Source organism: Lepidochelys kempii, chromosome 18 (assembly GCF_965140265.1).
Source record: "Lepidochelys kempii isolate rLepKem1 chromosome 18, rLepKem1.hap2, whole genome shotgun sequence".
In the NCBI taxonomy this organism is placed as follows: domain Eukaryota; kingdom Metazoa; phylum Chordata; order Testudines; family Cheloniidae; genus Lepidochelys; species Lepidochelys kempii.
In genome coordinates this window covers 2,802,350-2,828,252 of record NC_133273.1, presented here as the reverse complement: position 1 = coordinate 2,828,252, position 25,903 = coordinate 2,802,350, and the positions used below count along the sequence as shown (strand labels likewise).

At 64.3% G+C, this 25,903-nt stretch overlaps 1 protein-coding gene across 1 annotated transcript in view; it reads left to right on the top strand.

The window, feature by feature from the left end:
• Nucleotides 1-25,903, top strand: part of HSPG2 (heparan sulfate proteoglycan 2) — a 194,685-nt gene that overhangs the window by 94,724 nt on the left and 74,058 nt on the right. Inside the window, 15 exon segments of the mRNA XM_073316403.1 lie at nucleotides 4,527-4,619; nucleotides 5,780-5,860; nucleotides 7,263-7,493; nucleotides 7,613-7,726; nucleotides 8,090-8,217; nucleotides 12,691-12,777; nucleotides 13,963-14,021; nucleotides 15,439-15,603; nucleotides 16,756-16,866; nucleotides 17,799-17,899; nucleotides 19,004-19,184; nucleotides 20,923-20,982; nucleotides 22,356-22,478; nucleotides 23,308-23,460; nucleotides 24,146-24,288. Coding sequence (XP_073172504.1) covers nucleotides 4,527-4,619; nucleotides 5,780-5,860; nucleotides 7,263-7,493; nucleotides 7,613-7,726; nucleotides 8,090-8,217; nucleotides 12,691-12,777; nucleotides 13,963-14,021; nucleotides 15,439-15,603; nucleotides 16,756-16,866; nucleotides 17,799-17,899; nucleotides 19,004-19,184; nucleotides 20,923-20,982; nucleotides 22,356-22,478; nucleotides 23,308-23,460; nucleotides 24,146-24,288 — 1,830 coding nt within the window.

Below are 25,903 nucleotides of genomic sequence, written 5' to 3'. Positions count from 1 at the left end.
GCTGGATATGAGTCAACAGTGTGCCCTTGTTGCCAAGAAGGCCAATGGCATTTTGGGCTGTATAAGTAGGAGCATTTCCAGCAGATCGAGGGACGTGATCGTTCGCGTCTATTCGGCATTGGTGAGGCCTCATCTGGAGTAATGTGTCCAGTTTTGGGCCCCACACTACAAGAAGGATGTGGAAAAATTGGAAAGCGTCCAGCGGAGGGCAACAAAAATGATTAGGGGACTAGAACACATGACTTACGAGGAGAGGCTGAGGGAACTGGGATTGTTTAGTCTGCGGAAGAGAAGAATGAGGGGGGATTTGATAGCTGCTTTCAACTACCTGAAGGGTGTTCCAAAGAGGATGGATCTAGACTGTTCTCAGTGGTACCAGATGACAGAACAAGGAGTAATGGTCTCAAGTTGCAGTGTGGGAGGTTTAGGTTGGATATTAGGAAAAACCTTTTCACTAGGAGGGTGGTGAAACACTGGAATGCATTACCTAGGGAGGTGGTGGAATCTCCTTCCTTTGAGGTTGTTAAGGTCAGGCTTGACAAAGCCCTGGCTGGGATGATTTAGTTGGGGTTGGTCCTGGTTTGAGCAGGGGGTTGGACTAGAACCGTCTGAGGTCCCTTCGAAACCTGAGATTCTATGAATCTGTGATTCCCCCAACCCTCTCCCTACCTTCATTGCCTTCGCCGTCCGCCATCCGCCTTTGCTGCCCTCCCCCTGTGCTCACTACCTTCCCCACGCCCTCTTGCTGCCCTCTCCCCACCTTCGCCACCCTGCCAAGAAGCCATGGCAGAGCCGTTGGGCTTGTCCAAACCCTGCCCAGGATAGCCCTGGGCCGGGCGAGGCAGCGCTGGTGCCCAAGGGGATGCCACGTGTATGGAGTGGTCCCGGGTCGGGCCATGAAGCTGTTTAAACAGTGTCTGCAAATGGACTCAGTCGTTGGCTCTGCTCCTCTCTGCTGCCCCTGTCTGAGGCCGCTCCAGCAAACCAGTGGTCTGGACCCTGCCTCACCCATCTGCGGGGTCTGTGGTCTCCTTCCCCCCCCCAGTCAGTCTATGCAATGCTGTCCTGGGTCTATGGCTTTGCCCCCAGACACTGCCTCCGTGGACTGAGCCCTCCCTTGGTCTCTTGTGTTGCTAAAGCCCCAGCGGGAAGCATTGCTCGGACCTCGCTCCCAGGAGTCCAGCAACCTCCTCTCCCAGGGCCACAGGCTTGCTGCTGTGGCTGAGAAGGTACCGGAGGCCAGGGTTTGCCCACCTGCATGGCCTGGGTGGGGCTCTACATGGCTGAGGGATTTGGCTCTCTGGGAGGGAGTAAAATGGCCCCGCTGTCCCCATGGGATGCACAATGCCGGGGGTGGCACTGCATGTCCCGGGGAATTGCATCTGGTTCCTGCAGTAGCGCTCCCTGGGCCCTGTTCGCAGGGTACCGCGGGCCAGATGCTGATCTCATTTGCCCCAGTGAGGCTATGCTGGGGTGAAAGCACTTGGGAACGAGAGCAGATTCTGGCTTCGTTTGCCTGGGTACTACGACATGGCAGCTCCCCTGGTATCCCCTGGCCAGCCCTTTCCAGCTAAGCAGAGACCTTGCATACTAGCATGCCCAGGCCTGGGCTGGAGCACCACGGCTGTGGAGCCTGAGGTCTGGATTCAGAGCTGATGTAGATGGTGAAAGCCCAGCACTTGCACCCCGTTGACCCACCCTGTGCATGCGCCTTCCTGCCCATTGTTGTGCCCTGGGAATCTGTCCCGCTCGGGGACGACGGAGCCTGCCTGGCTCGGGGAGGTGGAGGTGCCATCGGGAATTGTGTGGTTTGCTGTTGAAGTCCTTTAACTCTGCCTGCATTTGTCTGTGCGCGTGTGGGTGGCTGCAACCGTCCCTAACGAGTCTCCGTGCTGCTCCCCACTGGCCGACTGCAGACAGACAGTGGGGGACAGGGTTTCCCGTCTGTGTTCCCCTAGTTATCCTGCTCTAGGAGGGGATGGGCCCGTTCCCCTGGCCCTCCCCCTGGGGGGACTTCAGCCTCTCTCCAGCCCCCCAGCATTTCCTCCAGGGTCACCTTGCCCCCACAGTGACCAACAGGAGCTCTCCCGCGCAGACTGCCAGCATGTCTCCTGCTGTGAGGCTGCCTGTGCCCGCAGCTGAGCATCGCTCCGGCCTGCAGCCCAACCAGGCCGCATTCTTTCCTGATGAACAGGAAATTCCACCCATCTGGGAAAACAGCCCCCTTGCAAGAGGCCACTGCTGGCTCCAGCTCTCCTGCCGTGCCTCAAGGTACCACTTCATGACAGGTGCAGGAAGCAGGGGCATGGTTGTGCTCCAGCCTGGCACAGCTGGAGCCTTGGGTACAATCTTAGCTTGGCTCACAAGTGTGATAACTCCAGTGGGTCTCGTCCTAGGTCCTAGTGGCCCCTTCTCCCCCATTGTTAGTGGGCAGTCGGGAAGCCAGCAGTGGGCACTGCAGGTGGGATGGAAGGGCATCAGCAGGGCTGCAATGCAAGGGTTGTGCCCCTGCCCATGGGCACCACTGCCTCGCAGCCTGGGCATGGATTAGAATGAGTGATGCAGAGCGGGAGTGAGGGCTGTCACCCCCAGGACGCCTGGGAACTGGCACAACGCTCCTGTCTCACCCGTGGCCCTTCCCGCGGGGGCATGGCTTGTGGTGCCATTTCCCTGTGGCACAGGAGTTTCAGTGCCATGCCCGTGCTTTGTGTGGCTCCCCCTCTACTCTCCTGCAGCCAGCCAGGTGGGGACACTCAGCTGTGCCCCCTCTGTGACGCGGTGCCATGTGCCCATCTCTCTCCTCTCCCAGTATTCTCTCATCTACAAGGGTTTCTCTCTGCTTCCTGAAAGTGTTTTCTACTGGCAGCTTCCCGGCGCCTTCCTAGGGGACAAGGTAACTTCTGGGGAGGGGAAGCACTGCTGGCAGCTGCCACTTTGATCTAGGTCCAGAATGGGGGTGCTGGGATCTGGGGTTCGGCTAATCCCTTGTCCTCGAGCGCTGGGTTGTGTGGCTGAGCAGAGTTCCTGTTGCAGCCTGCTCCGATGCCCATGGCAAAATGGCCCTGGGGAGCCCCCTGCCTTGTTACCCGGTGCTGTTCCCTACCCGGGTTCTGTGCCTTCGCTGGGTCTGTTCTGCACAGGCCCTGCCTGCCGGAGCCTGTAGTCCCAGGGAAGGGCCTGGCCTCCTCTGGAGAGCGAGGGGCTTTGGGGGCACTGGGCTTTGCCTTGAGGGCTCCAAGGACGAGCGTTGCACTCTCCAGAGCTGTAGATCTCCAAGAAGTCCCCTTCATTTCATCGACTCGGAGGCCAGGAGGGACCATTGTGATCATCTAGCCCAGGGAGTTCCAAACTCTGCCCTCAGGCCCCCCATGCAGCCACCGTTAGCACTTTGGGAGGAAAAATAGTCACCTGGATGATTTTAGACTTATGAACTCCAACCCTGTATATAAACCATGTGCCTGCTACTGTGATGGTCCCAATCATGTCTCGTCAAGGTGGAAACGGAGCAGCACGGCCAAGCCCCAGTCGCTGCAGGGCCGAGACTCCAGGGGGCCCGGCTGCCTTGGATTGCGGGGTGCAGTGGCTTGGGGCGGGAATGGCTGGGAACCCTCCAGCCTCTGGGAGCTGCCACCTCTCAGGGCCAGCCCTTCTCCTCACCCTCTACTTAGCAGCTCCACTTCTCTCTCTGCCACCTGCCAGAGGCACTGTGCCCCTCTGGCCCTGGGCAGGGCCATTGCTGGGCACCACTCTGCCAGTGGTGGGGGGCTAACAGCCAGCTCCAGGCACACGACTCCTCGTTGCTGTCCACTTCCCAGTCAGACATGGTGGCACTGGGTGCCCTGTGTGTGAGAGAGGACCTGCTGGGGAGGGTGTGACTCGAGCTGTTCGGGGGGCAGCTGAACCTTTAAATTGTGCCTCCCACTATCAACATATACATTTTGGGGGGGCAGTGCCCCCCAAGCTCTGCCCATGATGCGTCAGTGGAGCACCCGGGACTGTGTCCTGGCCCACCTTTGGGTGCATCCCACAGTTTGGGAACCCATGATCTCGCCTGACCCCCTGGATAGCACAGGCCAAAGACCTGCCCCACAGGAATTCCTAGAGCAGGTCTGTTAGAGAAACAGCCAGGCTGGATTTCAGATGGTCAGAGCTGGAGAATCCACTGGGAAATGGTTCTGAGGGTTAATTACCCTCACACATGCACTCCCTGTGCCCGTGATTCAACCCGTCGCTGCTGGACTGATGGGCCCGTTAGTAAATCTTTGTTCCCCACACAGGTCTTTACAGACTGGGGTCAAGGCCCTCTGAGCCATCTCTGTCAGGCTAAGGAGATGGAGCTCCCTGGGTCGATCGCTATCGGGCAGGTTTTTGATCCTTCCCCCTGCCCTGTCCCCGCCCCTAGTGCCCCCCTCATGGACTGACCAAACCAGCCCCAGGCAGACTCACTTGAGGGACCCTTGGCCAGGCCAGGGCGCCACAGAGCCAGAGCTGAGGTGCTCAGCCTACGCTGTTCCTTGCTTTCTCAGGTCGGCTCCTATGGTGGGCGGCTGCGCTACACCCTCTCCTACAACTCGGGGGGGAGGAGTGCCCCGCTGCCTGACGCCGACGTGCAGATCACGGTAAGGGGGCTGCCTGGGATGGAGGGGTGCCTGGAACAGGACAGTGGGGGGCCTGTGGGGCACCAGGGCTCTCTGGAATGGGAAGGGGGCTGCCTGGGATGGGGTTGGGGGTAAGGGAGCTGTCCAGGATGGGATGGGGGCCTGGCTGGGACAGGACAGTGGGGGGCCTGTGGGGCACCAGGGCTCTCCGGGATGGGAAGGGGGTTGTCTGGGTGACAGGGTGTCTGGGGCCAGGGCTGGAATAGCAGGGGGCTGGGATTGAGGGGCATGCAGAGAGCTGGGAGAAGGGAGGCTGGGAGGGAGGGCAGGGAATACATGCCAGAACAGGGAAAGGTCAGGGTAAGGAGTTTGATGGGTTCGGTGTATTGAAGTGAGCAGGGCCTGGTGAAGTGCACTCTCGGGCACATAGGGAACTAGCTGAAGCCAGCTGGGAACCCGTTAGTGACCATCTTGGAGAACTCCCCAAGGACGGGTGAGGTCTCAGAGGACTGGAGATGCGTAGCCTCGTACCCACCTTTGAAAAGGGGAACAGAAAGGACCTGGGCAATTGCAGCCCAGAAAGCCTAACTTCAATACCCGGAGAGATACTGAAACAAACGATTCAAAGTCAATCTGTAAGCACCTCGAGGACAGCAAGGCGATAAGGAGCAGCCAGCATGGACCTGTCAAGAACAAATCATGGCAAAGCGTCTAATTTCCTTCTCTGATGGGCACTGGCCTAGGGGATGGGAGAAGCTGTAGGTGTGGCATGTCTCTGTTTCACAAAGGGATCTGGCACAGTCCCACATGACAGGCTCATAAGCAAACAAGGGAAAGGTGGGCTAGATGAAACTACTCTTAGGGGGGTGCTTTAGAGAGGGGCAGCCACAGAGACGGGCCCTTGAAATCTCCCCCCGCAGGGAGGGCGCTACATGAGGGGGTGTCCAAGCAGGCTGGGCGAGAAGAGGCCAGCACCTGCCAGCGGACTGGGGGGCGTGCTCACAGCACAAGGGCCCTGTAGGTGAGTGGAAGGCAGGTGGCGTCTGGTGGAGGGAGAGGGTCAGAACAGGTCCAGGACGGGCTGGCATGGCGTGTGCAGGGGGGGCCCTGCCAACCTGGATGAGGGTGTGCGGAGCCGAGCCCGGGGTCTGACCAGCCGCTTCCCCTTGCTGTCTGTGCAGGGCAACGACATCACGCTGGTGGCCTACCAGCCTGAGCTGCTGCCACGTGACCGACAGAGCTTCGAGATCGTCCTCCGGGAGGTGAGTGCGCGGCTCACAGGGTACCGCCCCGGCCCCCTCCCCGGCCCCACCTCACCCACGCGGTACCGCCCCGGCCCCCTCCCCGGCCCCGCCTCACCCACGCGGTACCGCCCCGGCCCCCTCCCCGGCCCCGCCTCGCCCACGCGGTACCGCCCCGGCCCCCTCCCCGGCCCCGCCTCACCCACGCGGTACCGCCCCGGCCCCCTCCCCGGCCCCGCCTCACCCACGCGGTACCGCCCCGGCCCCCTCCCCGGCCCCGCCTCACCCACGCGGTACCGCCCCGGCCCCCTCCCCGGCCCCACCTCGCCCACGCGGTACCGCCCCGGCCCCCTCCCCGGCCCCGCCTCGCCCACGTGGTACCGCCCCGGCCCCCTCCCCGGCCCCGCCTCACCCACGCGGTACCGCCCCGGCCCCCTCCCCGGCCCCGCCTCGCCCACGCGGTACCGCCCCGGCCCCCTCCCCGGCCCCGCCTCACCCACGGTACCGCCCCGGCCCCCTCCCCGGCCCCGCTTCGCCCACGCGGTACCGCCCCAGCCCCCTCCCCGGCCCCGCCTCGCCAGCACGGTACCGCCCCGGCCCCCTCCCCGGCCCCGCCTCGCCGGCACGGTACCGCCCCGGCCCCCTCCCCGGCCCCACCTCGCCCACGCAGTACCGCTCTGGCCCCCTCCCCGGCCCCGCCTCGCCCACGCGGTACCGCCCCGGCCCCCTCCCCGGCCCCGCCTCACCCACGGTACCGCCCCGGCCCCCTCCCCGGCCCCGCCTCACCCACGGTACCGCCCCGGCCCCCTCCCCGGCCCCGCCTCACCCACGGTACCGCCCCGGCCCCCTCCCCGGCCCCACCTCGCCCACGCGGTACCGCCCCGGCCCCCTCCCCGGCCCCGCCTCGCCCACGCGGTACCGCCCCGGCCCCCTCCCCGGCCCCGCCTCACCCACGCGGTACCGCCCCGGCCCCCTCCCCGGCCCTGCCTCGCCCACCATCTTACACCCCCGCCTCCCGACATGGTCCCCCTGCCCCCTCCTCTCCAGTCTGAGCTCCCCGCAAGGGCGTGGGGAAGGTGCAGTGGGGCTCCTGGCCTCCCCTGAACTGAAGCCACTGGAGCCCCCATGTCAAGCCAACTCACCCACCTGTGCCAGGAGGGGGCATGTCCCAAGGGGCTGGGCTGCCCTCTGGCTCCACGGGGTTGAGCTCTCGTCTGAGCTGGGTTTAGTCCCCATTCGTGCCATGGCGGAGTCGCCGCCCCAGAGCCCCCTCCAGCCCCTGCTGCATGAATCCAGGGCAGCCTGGCTGAGCCAAGGTCCAGGGTGCGAGCACATGGGCTTCCCTGCAGGGCAGCCCCGCTGTCCTTGCCTCAGAGCTCGGTGGGCTTCCAGCCAGGCGTGACTCTGCCCCTCTCCCCCACAGCAATACTGGAAGCGTCCCGACGGGCAGCATGCCACCCGGGAGCACTTGATGATGGCGCTGGCCGACCTGGACGAGATCCTCATCCGTGCCACCTATTCCACCGACATGGTGTCGGCCAGCATTGCTGGCGTCAGCATGGAGACCGCTGTGCCCACCTACAGCAGCCTGCCGCGGGCGCTGGAGGTGGAGGAGTGCCGCTGCCCGCCTGGGTACCGGGGCCTCTCCTGCCAGGTGAGGTGGCCCCTTGCTGACCCACATCCCTTGGCTTGGGGCCTGGCAGCTGTGCCCGCTCTGGGGGCGAGGCCCCGGCCGGTTGTACTGCAGGGTGACGCTGTGTCTCTTCCCTGCAGGACTGTGCTGCTGGCTACACTCGCACCGGGGGTGGCCTGTACCTGGGGCACTGCGAGCTGTGTGAGTGCAATGGCCACTCGGACTCCTGTCACCCGGAGACGGGGGCCTGCTCGGTGAGTGACCAGTGTGCTGTACACTGTACCTCCCCACCGGCTGGAGCAGCCTTTCCACCCTGCCTCGCTGAACCAGACACTCCTATGTCTTCTGGAGTCCCCCTCGCCGATGCCCCAGGCCAGGTGGATGCCCCAACGTGGGCTGAGAGAAGGGCTGAGACTCCCTCTGGTCCCCCTGAACCTGCTTGCGCTGGGCCAGAGCCCCTGGCTTCCTGGGCCCACACTCTGTGACTCGGCAAGGGACCCCATCTATACCCTGCCTCCTGCCCCACCCTGGAGGAGAACTCTGCCCCAGGGCAAGCCCCTCGCTGCAGTCGCTCCTCTCCCATCGGCTGGGTGTGTGAGCTCTGTTCCTCTCCCCAGAACTGCTTACACAACGCGGCCGGGGAGTTCTGCGAGCAGTGTGCCCCTGGCTACTACGGTGACGCCACCGCCGGGACCCCCGAGGACTGCCAGCCTTGCGCCTGCCCACTTTCCGAACCTGAGAACCAGTGAGTAGCTGACACCAGCGGGTGGGGTTGGGGGTTAGAGTGTAGCAACCCATGGCACACATGGGGTTAACATGACTGAGCTCATCACCTCCCACGTGGCATCTCCATCTCTGAGTGTTAACCTCGGGGTGGAGGTGGAGTGAGGATTTATGGAGGAGGCCCCAAGTTCTGGCCACCCTATTGCCAGCCAAGGTCTGTCGGCATCTCAGCACCAGCCCCACCGCTGCTGCCAGCCAGAGTTTCCTGGCAGGTCCCCCGAGAACCTGCCTTGGGGGTGATCCTGAGGGCTCTGTGGTTTGCTCAACCTTGTGTGTCTAATAACTCGGGGGGTATACATCGGGGACAGGACCGCTCTTCCTGGGGCGGCAGGGCAGGGGGCAGGAGGCACTGTTCCCGGAGCGGCTGAGTGGGGGCAGAGGGCTCCGTTCCTGGGGCAGCTGAGTGGGGGCAGCAGATGCTGTTTCCGGGGCAGCTGAGTGGGGGTGAGGTGTTGTTCCTGCCGTGGTTCCGGGGTGGCGGAGGCAGGGGGGCGCTGTTCCCGGGATGGCTGAGCCGGGGTGGGGTTCTGTTCCTGGAGTGGTTCCGGGGTGGCGGAGGCAGGGGGGCGCTGTTCCCGGGATGGCTGAGCCGGGGTGGGGTTCTGTTCCTGTCGTGGTTCCGGGGTGGCGGAGGCAGGGGGCGTTGTTCCCAGGATGGCTGAGCCGGGGTGGGGTTCTGTTCCTGCCGTGGTTCCGGGGTGGCGGAGGCAGGGGGGCGCTGTTCCTGGGATGGCTGAGCCGGGGTGGGGTTCTGTTCCTGGAGTGGTTCCGGGGTGGCGGAGGCAGGGGGGCGTTGTTCCCAGGATGGCTGAGCCGGGGTGGGGTTCTGTTCCTGCCGTGGTTCCGGGGTGGCGGAGGCAGGGGGCGCTGTTCCCGGGATGGCTGAGCCGGGGTGGGGTTCTGTTCCTGGAGTGGTTCCGGGGTGGCGGAGGCAGGGGGGCGCTGTTCCTGGGATGGCTGAGCCGGGGTGGGGTTCTGTTCCTGGAGTGGTTCCGGGGTGGCGGAGGCAGGGGGGCGTTGTTCCCGGGATGGCTGAGCCGGGGTGGGGTTCTGTTCCTGCCGTGGTTCCGGGGTGGCGGAGGCAGGGGGCGCTGTTCCCGGGATGGCTGAGCCGGGGTGGGGTTCTGTTCCTGGAGTGGTTCCGGGGTGGCGGAGGCAGGGGGCGTTGTTCCCAGGATGGCTGAGCCGGGGTGGGGTTCTGTTCCTGCCGTGGTTCCGGGGTGGCGGAGGCAGGGGGGCGCTGTTCCTGGGATGGCTGAGCCGGGGTGGGGTTCTGTTCCTGGAGTGGTTCCGGGGTGGCGGAGGCAGGGGGGCGTTGTTCCCAGGATGGCTGAGCCGGGGTGGGGTTCTGTTCCTGCCGTGGTTCCGGGGTGGCGGAGGCAGGGGGGCGCTGTTCCTGGGATGGCTGAGCCGGGGTGGGGTTCTGTTCCTGGAGTGGTTCCGGGGTGGCGGAGGCAGGGGGGCGTTGTTCCCGGGATGGCTGAGCCGGGGTGGGGTTCTGTTCCTGCCATGGTTCCGGGGTGGCGGAGGCAGGGGGGCGCTGTTCCCGGGATGGCTGAGCCGGGGTGGGGTTCTGTTCCTGGAGCGGTTCCGGGGTGGTGGAGGCAGGGGGGCGCTGTTCCCGGGATAGCTGAGCCGGGGTGGGGTTCTGTTCCTGCCATGGTTCCAGGGTGGCGGAGGCAGGGGGCGCTGTTCCCGGGATGGCTGAGCCGGGGTGGGGTTCTGTTCCTGGAGTGGTTCCGGGGTGGCGGAGGCAGGGGGGCGCTGTTCCCGGGATGGCTGAGCCGGGGTGGGGTTCTGTTCCTGGAGTGGTTCCGGGGTGGCGGAGGCAGGGGGGCGCTGTTCCCGGGATGGCTGAGCCGGGGTGGGGTTCTGTTCCTGGAGTGGTTCCGGGGTGGCGGAGGCAGGGGGCGCTGTTCCTGGGATGGCTGAGCCGGGGTGGGGTTCTGTTCCTGGAGTGGTTCCGGGGTGGCGGAGGCAGGGGGGCGCTGTTCCCGGGATGGCTGAGCCGGGGTGGGGTTCTGTTCCTGGAGTGGTTCCGGGGTGGCGGAGGCAGGGGGGCGCTGTTCCCGGGATGGCTGAGCTGGGGTGGGGTTCTGTTCCTGTCGTGGTTCCGGGGTGGCGGAGGCAGGGGGGCGCTGTTCCCGGGATGGCTGAGCCGGGGTGGGGTTCTGTTCCTGCCGTGGTTCCGGGGTGGCGGAGGCAGGGGGGCGCTGTTCCCGGGATGGCTGAGCCGGGGTGGGGTTCTGTTCCTGCCATGGTTCCGGGGTGGCGGAGGCAGGGGGCGCTGTTCCCGGGATGGCTGAGCCGGGGTGGGGTTCTGTTCCTGGGGTGGCGGAGGCAGGGGGGCGCTGTTCCTGGGATGGCTGAGCCGGGGTGGGGTTCTGTTCCTGGAGTGGTTCCGGGGTGGCGGAGGCAGGGGGGCGCTGTTCCCGGGATGGCTGAGCCGGGGTGGGGTTCTGTTCCTGGAGTGGTTCCGGGGTGGCGGAGGCAGGGGGGCGCTGTTCCCGGGATGGCTGAGCCGGGGTGGGGTTCTGTTCCTGGAGTGGTTCCGGGGTGGCGGAGGCAGGGGGGCGCTGTTCCCGGGATGGCTGAGCCGGGGTGGGGTTCTGTTCCTGGAGTGGTTCCGGGGTGGCGGAGGCAGGGGGGCGCTGTTCCCGGGATGGCTGAGCCGGGGTGGGGTTCTGTTCCTGGAGTGGTTCCGGGGTGGCGGAGGCAGGGGGGCGCTGTTCCCGGGATGGCTGAGCCGGGGTGGGGTTCTGTTCCTGCCGTGGTTCCGGGGTGGCGGAGGCAGGGGGGCGCTGTTCCCGGGATGGCTGAGCCGGGGTGGGGTTCTGTTCCTGGAGTGGTTCCGGGGTGGCGGAGGCAGGGGGCGCTGTTCCCGGGATGGCTGAGCCGGGGTGGGGTTCTGTTCCTGGAGTGGTTCCGGGGTGGCGGAGGCAGCGGGGCGCTGTTCCCGGGATGGCTGAGCCGGGGTGGGGTTCTGTTCCTGGAGTGGTTCCGGGGTGGCGGAGGCAGGGGGGCGCTGTTCCCGGGATGGCTGAGCCGGGGTGGGGTTCTGTTCCTGCCATGGTTCCGGGGTGGCGGAGGCAGGGGGGCGCTGTTCCCGGGATGGCTGAGCCGGGGTGGGGTTCTGTTCCTGGAGTGGTTCCGGGGTGGCGGAGGCAGGGGGCGCTGTTCCCGGGATGGCTGAGCCGGGGTGGGGTTCTGTTCCTGGAGTGGTTCCGGGGTGGCGGAGGCAGGGGGGCGCTGTTCCCGGGATGGCTGAGCTGGGTTGGGGTTCTGTTCCTGCCGTGGTTCCGGGGTGGCGGAGGCAGGGGGGCGCTGTTCCCGGGATGGCTGAGCCGGGGTGGGGTTCTGTTCCTGGAGTGGTTCCGGGGTGGCGGAAGCAGGGGGGCGCTGTTCCCGGGATGGCTGAGCCGGGGTGGGGTTCTGTTCCTGTCGTGGTTCCGGGGTGGCGGAGGCAGGGGGGCGCTGTTCCCGGGATGGCTGAGCCGGGGTGGGGTTCTGTTCCTGGAGTGGTTCCGGGGTGGCGGAGGCAGCGGGGCGCTGTTCCCGGGATGGCTGAGCCGGGGTGGGGTTCTGTTCCTGGAGTGGTTCCGGGGTGGCGGAGGCAGGGGGGCGCTGTTCCCAGGATGGCTGAGCCGGGGTGGGGTTCTGTTCCTGCCATGGTTCCGGGGTGGCGGAGGCAGGGGGCGCTGTTCCCGGGATGGCTGAGCCGGGGTGGGGTTCTGTTCCTGGAGTGGTTCCGGGGTGGCGGAGGCAGGGGGCGCTGTTCCCGGGATGGCTGAGCTGGGTTGGGGTTCTGTTCCTGGAGTGGTTCCGGGGTGGCGGAGGCAGGGGGGCGCTGTTCCCGGGATGGCTGAGCCGGGGTGGGGTTCTATTCCTGGAGTGGTTCCGGGGTGGCGGAGGCAGGGGGGCGCTGTTCCCGGGATGGCTGAGCCGGGGTGGGGTTCTGTTCCTGGAGTGGTTCCGGGGTGGCGGAGGCAGGGGGGCGCTGTTCCCAGGATGGCTGAGCCGGGGTGGGGTTCTGTTCCTGCCATGGTTCCGGGGTGGCGGAGGCAGGGGGGCGCTGTTCCCGGGATGGCTGAGCCGGGGTGGGGTTCTGTTCCTGCCATGGTTCCGGGGTGGCGGAGGCAGGGGGCGCTGTTCCCGGGATGGCTGAGCCGGGGTGGGGTTCTGTTCCTGCCATGGTTCCGGGGTGGCGGAGGCAGGGGGCGCTGTTCCCGGGATGGCTGAGCCGGGGTGGGGTTCTGTTCCTGGAGTGGTTCCGGGGTGGCGGAGGCAGGGGGGCGCTGTTCCCGGGATGGCTGAGCCGGGGTGAGGTGTTGTTCCTGCCGTGGTTCCGGGGTGGCGGAGGCAGGGGGGCGCTGTTCACTGGGTGGGTGGGGGCGCTGTTCCTGACCGGTTTGCTCAGTTCGCTCTCTCCCTGCAGGTTCTCGCGGACATGTGAGAGCCTGGGGGCGGGCGGCTATCGCTGCTCTGCCTGCGATCCCGGCTACACCGGCCAGTACTGCGAGCAGTAAGTCTTTCCCCTAGGGCTGCCACCCGGCCAGCTTTCCCCCAGACAGTCTGGGTTTTGGCTTGTGTGTCCTGGTGTCATTTGACAAGCCCCCCTACATTGTCCATGTTTTAAAGTCTGGGATGAGTGGGGAAGAGGCAGAGCAGGGGCGGGGCCTTGGGGGAAGAGGTGGAGCAGAAGGGTACTTGGGGGAGGACATGGAGAAGGGGTGGGGCTTTGGGGAGGAAGCAGAGTAGGCGGGCAGGACCTCAAAGGAAGAGGCAGGACAGGGCCTCCGGGTCTTCTTTCCAGCCCTTAGAAAGGTGACAACTCTATTGTCCCCTGGACTCGCAGCTTCCATGGGTCGGGGCTTGCCCCATGGAGTCTGGCCTCATTGCACCTGGACCCCGGGGGCTGTGTACACTGGGGCAATAACTGCTTCCCCACGCTCCTCAGGCCCAGCCTGCAGCTCCAAGGCACAGCGGACAGAAGGCTTTGTTAGGGAGTTCCCAAAGGTGTCCGTTTTTCGACCGGAACGCCCAGTCGAGAAGGGACCCTGGCGGCTCCAGTCAGCACCGCCAACCGGACCGATAAAAGTCTGGTCGGCGGTGCGGCTCTAAGGCTGGCTAGCCCTATCTGTCGTGGGGCACTGCACTGCTTCCAGAAGCGACCAGCAGGTCCAGCTCCTAGGCGGGGTGGGCCACAGTGCTCCGCGCTGCCCCCGCCCCGAGCACTGGCTCCACAGTGGGGCTGGGGGGTTGTCAGTGCCTGCAGCTGAGAGCAGCACATGCCGCAGAGCCTCCTGCCCGCGCCCCCACGTAGGAGCCAGACCCGCTGGCCACTTCTGGGGCGCAACACGGAGCCAGGAGGGGCGGGCAGCCTGCCTTAGCCCTGCTGCGCCGCTGACCGGGAGCCACCCAAGGTAAGCCCACGCCCCAACCCCGAGCCCCAACCCCCTCCCGTACCCCAACTTGCTGCCCCAGCCCCAGTGAAAGTGAGTGAGGGTGGGGGAGAGCGAGACACTGAGGGAGGGGGAATGTAGTGAGCAGGGGGTGGGCCTCAGGAAGGGGCGAGGCTAGGGTGTTCGGTTTTGTGCCAATAGAAAGTTGGCAGCCCTAGGCTTTGTGTGCAACTCCCCCTCCCCCCCATAATTGTTTTCCCCTGGGAGCCAGTGCCCCCTTCACCTGTCTCTCCTGCTCCCCACAGATGTGCACCAGGCTATGTGGGGAACCCCAGCGTGCGGGGGCAGAAGTGTGTGCCTGTGGGTAAGTGCTGGTCCAGGCGCTGGCGGCAGGGCTGGGTCCCAGTGGGTCCCCACTGCCCTGGCTTTTGGGCCAGCAGAAGGACAAAGGCTAGCAGCCTGCAAGCTGAGATGTTGAAGGTCCCTTGACACTGTCCAGGGTCAGTAGCCAGCAATTTTCTATGTTCACTGGAGTTACCAACAGCTCAGTTTAAACACAGTGCTGCACTGGGTTAGATTAAAAATCAAGCCAGTTTATTTAACTACAGCCTGGCGGATTTCAGGTGAGTACTAGTGTAAGGCATCAAAGTTAGAAATGGGTCCAAGAAACACAAATATAAACCCCTTTCTAGCAGCTACCACTGAACAAGCTAGGCTTGGCTGGAGGTCAAACCTGCACCACTCTCCCGTCAGTATGGCTGATGCAGACCTCAGGTCCAGCTCTCCCCTGCAGTCACAGTGCCCTGCAGGTGAGAGAGAGGTGGCTGGGGTGGTTTTGCTGCTCACTGTCACAGTCCAGCCCCTTTTGAAATGCTCTCTGCTGAGGGTCACCACGGAGAAAGTTTACTCCAGCGGTGAGGTCGGGATGGGGAGTCCCATACGGAAAGAGGCTCCAAGCTGCTGTTTGCAGATTGATTTGTTCCTACCCCCATTGCTGCCAAGGAGCAGCCCCGGGACAGGCCAGAGGTGCCAGCCTGTCCTGTGTCTGAGAAGCAGGGTTACCCCACCCGGTTGTTGGGTGAACTCTTCCTGTGCGCTTCGTGCATACGCTCCCCAAGGACATTAGCCTGGAGGGGGACTTTAATGATTCCTCCCAAGGCGCATCGCAGTGATGTGGGGAGTGTGAATACAGGGTGCTTGGAGCACCCCCTCCTGGAGGGCTGTGACTCCGGGCTCAGGTGGCTGCAAGGGGAGCAGGTGACTGCTTGATGCTGGTACAGCTCCCAGACCACGGGCCAGACTTCCTAGCATCCAGCCCCTCATCCCTGCCTCTGCCCCGCCAGCAACGGTCAGCAGAGAGATGGGATCTGGCCAGGAGCTGGTAGAGGGATGAGCCCCTCAGGGCACAGGTGGATACGGCCCCTCACCCCAGAGCCCTGGAGGGCCCCCGTTGGTGGGTGCAGAGCAGGGAACGGGTGGATACGGCCCCTTGCACCAGAGCCCCGGGGGGTCCCCCTTGGTGGGTGTACAGCAGGGCATGGGTGGATACGGCCCCTTGCCCCATAGTCCTGGGGGGGTCCTGTTGGTGGGTGCAGAGCTGGGCTTGGATGGATATGGCCCCTCGCCCCACAGCCCTGGGTGGGCCCTTTGCTCTCACATCAAGGCAGTTCCCATGTGGGGGGGCAGCTGGCCACAGCACCATTGCTGACCCACCCCTGTGGGTCTGATGCATCGCCCCAGCATCCCCAGAATGACCGGCTCCCGCTCTCCTCTCCCCACAGACCGAGCCCCTTTCGTGGTACGAGTCCACCCGTCAAAGACCACGGTGTCGCAGGGTGGTGAGGTGACTCTGCGCTGCCAGGCCAGTGGCAGCCCGCCCTACTACTACTCCTGGTCGCGGGAGGATGGACGCCCTGTGCCCAGCACTGCTCAGAGCCGACGGCAAGGTAACGGTGTGGCCAGGTGTGGAGAGAACAATGAACGTTAGGAACCAGGCACATCCCCTCCGCTGAGGCTGTGTCTGCACTGTGGGAGCTATGGTGGCACAGCGTAGCTCCGTCATGTAGCTGGAAGGGTCTGACCATTGCTTTGGGAGCTCCCTGAGCGACGGCTGATGGAGGCGTTCATCTGTCAACCTAGCTGCATCTACCAGGGTTGGTAGCATAGCTACAGTGCTCAGAGGTGTGGATTTTCACACCCCCGAGCACTGCAGCTATGTCGACCTAAGTTATAAGTGTAGACCAGCCCTGAAATGCAGCTGCTTCTGGGGTGTGGCAATATATCCATTTATACAGAGATCCCTCACCTAGCACTGGGATCCAGCTGTCTCTGGGGTGCGACAGGGTAGCTCTTTATACAGTCACACCGCAATGCTATAAAACTGTAGGACAGGAGGGGAAGGAGAATCTGGTATCCACATGCCACTGCAGGGTCATCCTGGTGGCTGTGGGGAGTGGGTTTGATGGCAGGTTTATTGTGATTAGTACTGGTGCTGGCAGACGCCCAGGCCAATGGTGGAAGGTTTGAATCAGTAGGGAACCGAGGGCAGGATGGGGGTCCAGCCCTGGGTCCCACAGACTCAGGGACACACCTGGCTGGGGCCAGCCATTCTGTCATTCAGCCTGCTCAAAGGCGAGGAGACAACAGGGAGTTCAGGAGGGGCTGGATCAGGACACCCCAATCTGGTGCAAATGCAGCCCCCCGAGGCCAGAGCAGGTCAGGAGCTTGGATCGATGCTCCTCCAACTGCAATCTGCAGGGGAGAGCACCCCCCACGGAATGTCCTAGCACCACACGGGGGCCCACGCTGGCTCGGGCGCATGTGCCACCTCCCGAATCACCAGTCTGAGCATCTCAGGTGTTCCTCAGAGCTCTCCGTCCAGATGTGGCCCAGGCCAGCCCTCCCTAGCTGGGGTGCTGGGCCATGGCTGGGGAGCTGTGACCAGTGGCTATAAGCAGCGGGGTGGCAGAGACAGGGTCTCCCTGCAAGCTCCCCAGGCCTGGGGATGTTCTCCCTGCCTGCCAGAGGGCCCCTCTGTGCACACGCTCTGCCCGTGGTGGGCCATGTGTGGGTCTCACGCGTCCTTTGCCTGGCCCTAGGTGAAGAGCTCCACTTCCCCAGCATCCGTCCCTCGGAGGCCGGTGTGTACGTCTGCACCTGCCGCAGCCTGGAGCACAGCAATGCCAGTCGGGCGGAGATCATTGTCACGGGTGAGCGGCTGCGGGCTTGGCCTGCGGGTGGGGGAGCGGGAGGGCGCTGCTGAGACCAGGTGGGCCTGGCACCCGGGCTGTGCACTCTGCGGGGCCACGGTTGGGAGCTGACACCCTCCTTCCCTGGCAGAGCCGTTGTCATGGTGGCCCTGCCCTCAGTGGCGGTGGGATAGAGGCAGAGCAAATGGCACTGCTCCACGCAGGCAGCCAGGGCAGGGTCGAGGTCCGAGCCTCTGACCCCATCCACCACCAGCCCCTCACGCCTGGGCAACAAGATGAGCTCCTATGGGCAAGGCCCAGGGGTGGGCAGGGCCTGGGGTCCAGGGCCTGGGGTCCAGCGGGGAGCAGGGTCTGCCTGGGCTCAGGGGAATGGATAGGGCCTTCCCGAGGCTGGGCAGGATCTGTGTGGGGGCCGGGGGGGCAGGGCCCATGGGATGGGCAGGGCCTGGGGTCTGGGAGCAGACAGGACCCAGGAGGCAGGCAGGGCTTCAGGCCCCGAGGCTGGGCAGGATCTGCATGAGGATCAGGGGGCGGGCAGGGCCCAGGGGATGGGCAGGGCCCAGGAGGAGGGCAGGGACCAGGGGATGGGCAGGGCCTGGGGGCAGGCATGGCCGACGGGGCCCGGGGGCAGGCAGGGCCAAAGAGGAGGGCAGGGCATGGGGCCCGGAGAGGGGGCAGGATTTGCCTGGGACCCAGGAGGAGGGAAGGGCCTAGGTTGGGATGAGGCAGCCTCAGAGAGGAAGAGCTGACAAGAAAAGCTGAACTCAACCCTCCCACCCCAAGCGCTGCTCCCTGTTGGCCTCCTTGCCCTGCCTGGCCCTGGCCCTGGGGCACCATTAGGCCCTGGTGGCTGGGCCCTGGAGCTGCCGTCCTGCTGTCCATGGCCTGCAGGGTGTGCTGGGCACGAGTCTTATGTCTCCCCGTCGGTGCAGAGGCCCCCAGCAAACCCATCACAGTGACCGTGGAGGAGAAGAGGGTCCAGAGTGTGAAGCCGGGAGCTGACGTCACCTTCATCTGTACGGCCAAGAGCAAGGTGAGGGCAGGGCAGCTGCCTGGGGCTGGGGGAGGCAGCGAGATGGGCTGAGCGTGGGTGGGGAAATGAAAACCGAACTCTGCGCTGTTCACTCGCACGGCTGCTACTCCAGAAACAGCACAGGCCCGGGCAAGGAACCCACGCGCCTCCTGCAGCCGCCTGGACACCCAGACCCTGCACAGACACAAGGCCACAATGGCCACACACCTGTTTTTTCTGGAGTGGCGCCGCGAGGCCCTGGCCAGGGATCAGGCCGGTTGTGCCAGGCACTGCACGCCCATCTAGCAAAGAGCCGGCGCCCCAGAGAGCTTGTGCTGGAAAGTCAATGGGAGCCGGGCGAGCGGCTAGCGGTCCTGTGACTGCGGGGTCCTCACGGCGCTTGTCATTGTTTAACGCGGGGTGAAGCTGAGGGTGAGCACGGTGCATACGTGGGCTCTGAGGGCAGTGCAGACAGTCATGCAGTTTAGAGCAGAGTGCCCAGCCGGCTGCCAGCTGCCAGGTGGTAACGCAGCCAAAGCCCTGTGCCCACATTTGGGATAACGGGCAGCCGGCATGGCACACCCGCTGGAGCCCTTACACCCAGCCGGCGTAAATGGACGTTGCCAGGGAAGTCTGTGAAACGAGGTCCAGTCACCCCAGCTGAGAGTCTGACCGGGCGCAACTCTCAGGTGGTGCCAGCAGGGCAGAGCCCGGGCTCCCCGCAGCGGGAGGACTGACACCTGCTCTCCCCACGCTTTGGTGAGCAGAGTAGGGAGCAGAGTGACTTGCTAACCAGGGCCTGGGGTCTGACAGTCCCTGAGTAGCCAGGCAGGGAGCCACCCTCCCGAAGCTGCCGAGCGCAGCCTAGGGGACGCAGCCTTCCCTGCCTCTGCCTTCTTCAGTGACGTGTCCATCACCATGGTATCTGGGTGCCACTCCTGTGCTCTGCCATCCCCTGCAGTGGCCCTAGCCCTGGCAGGGGTGTAGGGAGGGGAGCAGGTTTATTGCCTAGGTGAGGATTGGCCCCACGTTGCCTCCCGAGGAGCCCACCTAGCGCCAGCTCCCTGGGGTGGGGGAGGGTGGGCTCATGCCCTCCTCATGGCCATGTACCCTCTGCTCCCGCAGTCTCCAGCCTACACGCTGGTCTGGACGCGCCAGAACCATGGCAAACTGCCGCGCCGCGCCATGGACTTCAACGGCATCCTCACCATCCGCAACGTGCAGCCCGAGGACGCCGGCATCTACGTCTGTACCGGCTCCAACATGTTGGACATGGCCGAGGGCACAGCCACGCTGCACGTGCAAGGTGTGCACGCCCCATTGCGCCCTCAGGGAGAGCCTGGCCTGGGTTAGTCAGATGGAGGCAGTTAGGGAGAGCCTGGCTGCTGGCGCCCGGTGCTCACCAGTTACCAGGAGCCACCCCTGCAATCCGGAGTCCTGAGGCCACCTTCTGCCCAGGACAGTGCCACCAAATGTAACCTTCTGCTAGCCAGGCTCCCCACTCTGCCCTGGGGGTGCTAGCATTGCTCTGTGCCCCCCCCCCCACCCTGTGGCACTTTCCCTGGCAGGAGTGGTGCCCACGGTCAGTCCCCATTCCGTCCTTCTCTGGTTCCGGGGTCGGTGGGATCTGCTGGCGCTGACCTCACTGGGTGGGTTTTTAATGGGGACGTTCCCCACCGGCCGGTGCCCACCATTGGCCTTTACAAAGGCAGCTTCCTTCTGGGCGGAGGGGAGAGCTGCATGGGGGGACATGACCATTGAAAAGTTGCACCTGACTTGGGCTAATGCCCCTCCCCCCTGATTTCCTCCTCAAACTCTCGTGCTAGTGGATTAATTCAGAGCGGTGCCATTCAGCAGGAACCGCCGACCCCGCAGAATCTCTGACAGGAGCAGGGTCAGGGTTTATGGCCAGCTTAGGTGTTGTGAAAGCAAAGTGGAACCCTAATCAAACGAGGTCGGGGGGTCAAAGGGAAGCTGCTCCAGTTTGGGTTTAAGCGCCCTTGCCGCTGCGGCATGGAAAACAGAAATCAAGAAAGCCAGTTTCTTTGTCAAGATGAGAGAAATAGGGGGCAAGAGAAGCTAGGTGTAAAATTCCTGCCGTGTCCTGTCCGGGCCAAGCAACACAGGGTCGGAAGCGTGGGCTTCTCTATGGGGTCAATCTGATTTTGGACCCTGCTCCTTTAGTGTCACTGCAGGAGGGCTGAACAGCGAGGAAAGATGATTTGTAGCTAGGGCACCTGGCTGGGACTCAGCAGATCTGCATTCTTTTTCTGACTCCGCCACAGGGTGTGTGTGACCCTGTGGAAGTCATGGAAGCTTTGTGCCTTGGTTTCCCTTTTTGGGAAAATCAGGAAAATGATCCTTCCCTACATCCGAGAGGAGGTAAATTCATTCACATTCAGGAGGTGCTTGAGCACGGCAAGGGTGGGGGTAGAGAAACACCGCCTCGTTTTTTCTCTATCCAGGGCCCTGTGGAAGAAGAAGCAGCCTGTTTCGTAGAGTGTGTTGGGGGCAGAGGTGGAATGAATTTTTTTTTACACCTCTCTTTCTTGCTGTCCCTGGGGCTTTCCTTCTGCGGAATCTCTGGAGGAAGTGACCTCATTCCCGCTGCCCTCACAGGCACGGGGACATGGCTCTTTGCTTTCCAAGCCACTTCCCAAGAAAGGGAAGATGGTGCTGGGCCATTTTCCTTTCTTGTGGCCACGTGGCTGGTGTCAAGTCCTCCAGCTTCTCTCTCAGCGGCACATGGGCTCAGGGTCCAGCTGCCTCCACCCACCACAGAGCAGCCTCTTCTGTCAGCTGTCCCAGGGCTCTTCCCTGGCGCAGCCATTCAAGACACCGGGACACAGAAACCTGACTTGCTGGCTGGTGCCCTCAGGCTGCCCTGTAGTGGTTTGTGAGCTGAGACAGCAACCGCTGCGTTGTCGGGGAACAGGCCCAGAGCTGGGTGCTGCCATGCTCCCTCCGGCAGGTCCCCGCATGGAGCCGCGCACGCAGCGCTCAGTGTTCCTGTGGGTTGAAACTGAAACCTGATTTCTTTGCAGCCCCTTCTAAGACTCAGATGTTTTATGGACCCATCGAAGTCATGGAAGGCCACCGACCCTGTAAGTTGGCCTGGCTGTGCACGCCCAGCACTGTGCCAAGGCTTCCCGCTCAGGGTGGCGCCTATGCGGCTCGCTGTCCCCCGCAGCACGGAAGGGCGGCGCAGCTGCTGTTTGCGCCTCTCTGCACCCCCGCCCCCCCACCGTGCGAGTGGTGGGTGGGGACTCAGGGAAGAGGCTGAGTGGGGGCAGGACCTCGGATCAGAGCAGGGGTTGGGGTCTCGGGGTGGAGCATGGGGCCGGGGCCCTCAAAAGGTTAATCCAGCCCTGAGGACACCATGCCTGGGACAGCCCAGTTCCTCTGGCCACAGTAATCAGGGCTGGAGAGGGGGTTAGACACCAGAGGTCAGTGATGTGTACTGGGTTCCTATGTGTCACGGTGGGCAGGTCCCTGAGTGGCCTCTTCTCCTGTGACTGACGCTGGGCTGGAGATGGAACAAATGCCAGCAGGGGCAGGTGTCGGAGCAGGTTGGGTGTTTGGGGCTCTGGGACCTGCCTGGTGTTCAGAGTAACACCTTCTTTCTGTGGCATCCTGACCCATTTCTCTGAAAACTGGCCCGTGGTACAGCACCGCAAGGCACAGGTGGGTGATACGCCAGACAGGGTTAGTTGTCCTGGGCCCACCTGCATTGGGCTCCAGGAAGAGACCCCCTCCTGCTTTGTCCTTTGAGGGGGAGGGATAGCTCAGTGGTTTGAGCATTGGCCTGCTAAACCCAGGGTTGTGAGTTCAATCCTTGAGGGGGCCATTTAGGGATCTGGGGAAAAAATTGGGGATTGGTCCTTCTTTGAGCAGGGGATTGGACTAGATGACCTCCTGAGGTCCCTTCCAACCCTGATATTCTATGATTCTATGCATGGGGGGCTTCAGGATTGTTTCCTTAACATCCTACGAGCTGCTCCCCACACTGGCCCCAGGGGCAGCAATTTGGTCACAAACTGGGGGATCCCAGCCAAGTCACTGCAGGTGCCAAGACCCAGGCTCTCGGCTGTACTCAGCACTTGAGGGAGACTCTCAGGGAGTCAGCTCTGGGTCCCTAATTCTCAGTCCTGGCCCTGGGTGCTGGTTAGAGAAACCTGGGGCCTGCTCGAAACTGCCCACTTGGCTGTGGTCCATTATGGACCATATACTGTTCTCCAGGGCAGAACAGGGGCCGCCCGGCCGGGACATGGCCTCTGCTCAGTCTTCTGGGGCCAGTGTTACTGTAGATGAGAGCTGGGATGCCCCAGGTAGGCCAGGCCTGGGGTCCATACAGCCCTGGGGTGCCCTAAGTAGGCAGCAGGTCTAGGAGACTGGAGCACCCTGCAGCCCCTGCCACAGGGCTCTCCAAGTTTCCTGCTAGTACAAAGTGATTAACCCGCTGTACTTCTTGCCGCAGCTGCCACCGCTGTCCTGCCCATGGCCACCATCGAGCCAGCACAGCTGACGGTCCAGCCAGGCCAGCCGGCTGAGTTCCGCTGCATTGCCACCGGGAGCCCCCCGCCCACCGTAGAGTGGATCGGTAGGTGCAGCAGACCCGCTTCTGGCCAGGCGTGGAACACCGTGGGAGCTGTGGCGATGGGGCTGTCAGCACTTCCCCGTGCCGGCCATACCTCCTGCCTGCCAGGCTTCCATGTTCGCCTGGCCACTCGGAGGCCCAGGACTGGGACAAGGCAGCTGAGACGCTCTGCAAACCATTAGACTAGATCCCATTGACTGTGGCCTGTGGCCATGGGCAGCAGGTATCAGGGGATGCTAAGCCTCCCGTAACCCAGGCCGTGGCTCCGCCCCGAGGCCCCACCCTCAGTCCCCCTCTCCCGGAAGCCAGTGGGGGATCCTCCGGCCACAGGGAGCCTGGGAGGGGGGCTCAGGGCTGAGGCGGGACCTTAAGCGGAAGGGGTAGGGCTGTGGGCTAGCCGCCCTGAGCAGGGGTTCACCTGCTGCCCAGGCCTGAGGCTGCGTCAGCAGGAGACAGGGGTTTGAACAGGGGACGGGGAGTCCTAGCCCCTCGCACCTGAGCCGGAGGAGTCCCTTCATCAGCTTTGGGTAGACAGCAGGCTGCTGTAGTGCCTGGGGCTGGCCACTAGAGGGCGACATGCTCACATGTACCCCATTGCGTTGCAATGCCAGGCTCCAGCTACCCAGCATGGGCTGCCAGGGGCTGTTCTCCAGGCCCCTAACCCCGGGGCATGCGTGACCAGGCCGTGCTGTGCCAGGCCGGCCACGGACTGTGAGCCCGGCTGCTCTCCGGGCCCCTGGCCCTGGGTGGGGGTGAGGCAGGTTGTGCAAGGCTGGGGTGCTGAGAGAGGGGGCATTAACTGCTGTCTCTCTCCTGGTCTGGCTCACTGCAGGAGGACGAGCTGGCATCATGTCCCGCAAAGCCGTGATCCAGGGAGGGACCCTGCGCTTCCCCGCTGTGGAGCCCTCGGACGAGGCGGAGTATCTCTGCCGTGTGCGCAGCAGTGCTGGGCAGCACGTGGCCCGGGCCTTCCTGCAAGTGCACGGTACGTACACTGTGGCGGGTGCTGCCTGCCCTGACCCAGAGATCTCACCCAGCCTGCCCGAGCCAGGGATCGTACAGGGAGACCAGCCCTTCCATGGAGCTCTGCGTCTCCAGACCAAAGGAGCAGCAGCAGGACCCCAGAAGCAACCCTTGCTCTCGCTGTCCGGGGACTGCACCAGGTGCTGACTCCACACACCAAGTTCTACACACTTTGGCCTCTTGTCATGGACTAGAGCAGCAGCAGTGGGAGCAGGGATGCAGGATGGGCTAGTGGTTCGAGCAGGGACGTTGGACCTTTCTGGTAGGGGGTAGTCAGCGTGTGCCATGGACAGAGTCCGGTGGGGGCAGGGATGGGCGGTCAGCATGTGCCCTGGACAGAGTCCGGTGGGGGCAGGGACGGGTAGTCAGCGTGTGCCGTGGACAGAGTACGGTGGGGGCAGGGACGGGCGGTCAGCGTATGCCGTGGACAGAGTACGGTGAGGCTCAGGGGCGGGCTGAGTGGTGGAAGGATTGCAGGGTGGGACGCAGTGTCCCCCATTCGCTTGTGCTGCGAAGGGTGGAGAGGTGCCGTGGGGAAGGGTGGGGTGGGAGATGGGTGACGTCACACTTGCCAGGCTGGCCCTGCTGTGACCCAGCCAGGGCTCTCCCCGAACCCCCCGCAGCTCTAACCCGCTGGCTGTTTGCAGGTTCCAGCGTGCTGCAGGTACAGGTGAGCCCGGAGAGGACAGAGGTGCAGGAGGGCAGCACAGTGAGACTGTACTGCAGGGCTGCTGGCTCCCCCACTGCCACCATCACCTGGGAGAAGCAAGGGGGCAGCCTCCCACCCCAGGTAACATGCCCAGGCCTACAGACCTTCTGGGGACGGGGCAGGGGTGTGGGACGGGCTGTGTTGGGGGTGTATGCTGGGGGCATAGCCATTCTGCGGGGGAAGGGGTACAGGGAGCCAGTGATTGTACTGTGGGGCCCTGCGATATGGGAGTGCCAGGGTTCGAAATGCTCAGAGGTGGGCCATGGGGACCGAGCAGATTGGGAGTGCTGTGGTTTGGGGGTACCACAGGTTAGGGGTGCTGTGGGTTGGGGGTGTTTCGTGTAGCAGATTGGGGGTGGGTGCCGTTGGTCGAGGTGTGGGGCCTGGCAGGTTTTGGGTGGTGCCGGGGGTTTGGACCTGGGGCCCAGCAGGCAGGGGATGAGTGCCACTGGTTGGGGCGTGGGGCCCCACAGATAGGGGGTGGTGCCATGCATTGGGGTGTTGGGCCCAGCATGTTGGGGGGGGTGAAATTGGTTGGGGCGTGGGGCCCAGCATGTTGGGGGTGGGTGCTGTGGGTTGGGGCGTTGGGCCGGCAGGTTGGGGATGGTTGCTGTAGGTTGGGGATGGGTGCCGTTGGTCGATGTGCGGGGCCCAGCAGGTTTCAGGTGGTGCCGTGGGTTGGGATGTGGGGCCCAGCAGGCTGGGGATGAGTGCCATTGGTTGGGGATCGGGGCCCCGCAGATTGGAGGTGGTGCCGTGGATTGGGGTGTTGGGTCCAGCAGGTTGGGGATGGGTGAAATTGGTCGGGGCATGGGGCTGGCAGGTTGGCAATGGGTGCCGTGGGTTGGGGCGTGGGGCCCAGCAGATTGGGAGTGGATACCATTGATTGGGGCATGGGGCCCGGCAGGTTGGGGGTGGTGCCGTGGGTTGAGGCGTGGGGCCCCGCAGGCTGGGGGTGGTGCCGTGGATTGGGGCGTGGGGCCCGGAAGGTTGGGGGCTGCGGTGGATCCAGCCTGTGACGTTGGTGCGGAAGCTCTACGCCCCAGCAAGGCCAGATGCAGGCAGTCCATTGGTTCTCCCAGTCCCTGAGTAGGGACCTCGATGGGCAGGGGCCTCCCCCACTTGGTCAGGGCCAGAGCCCAGTGCAGCCCCTGAGGTGTGCACCCCATGTCATAGGGGCAGGAGCGCAGGCAGCAGGGACTGGCCCCATGGGCAGGGGCTCAGGCTGTGTCTCAGCATCTTTGGGCTGAGCCAGGCCAGTCTGGCTCCTTGGCCGGGACCTAGGGCCCCAGGGGTCTCAGGGCTTTGTTGCTGGTGCCAGCTCCCAGCCCTGTTCCCATGAGGGAGCCACTTCCCACCGGACAGGCCGGTCGCAGGACGGGCCTTGCAGACTCTCACGCATGGCCACGGTCACGCACGCGGGCACCCCCCCCCCACCGGCTGCTGTCGCTCTGTCACTCTGCCACCCTCTCTCTGCCAGACTCTCTCTGCCTACGGTTTCCTTCACTTCCAAGGCACCAGCCTGGAGGAGATACAGCAGCGGGTCCAGGAGCTCTGGCAGGTAGCTCGCTTGCTCTTGTGCTTGGCATGGCTGGCTGGGCTGGGCACTGGCTTCCTGCTTTCCTCTGCCAGCTCTGCCTGATGGCTGTTCCTCCCTCACTGGCTCAGGGCGCTAGGGATCACAGCACGTCAGCAG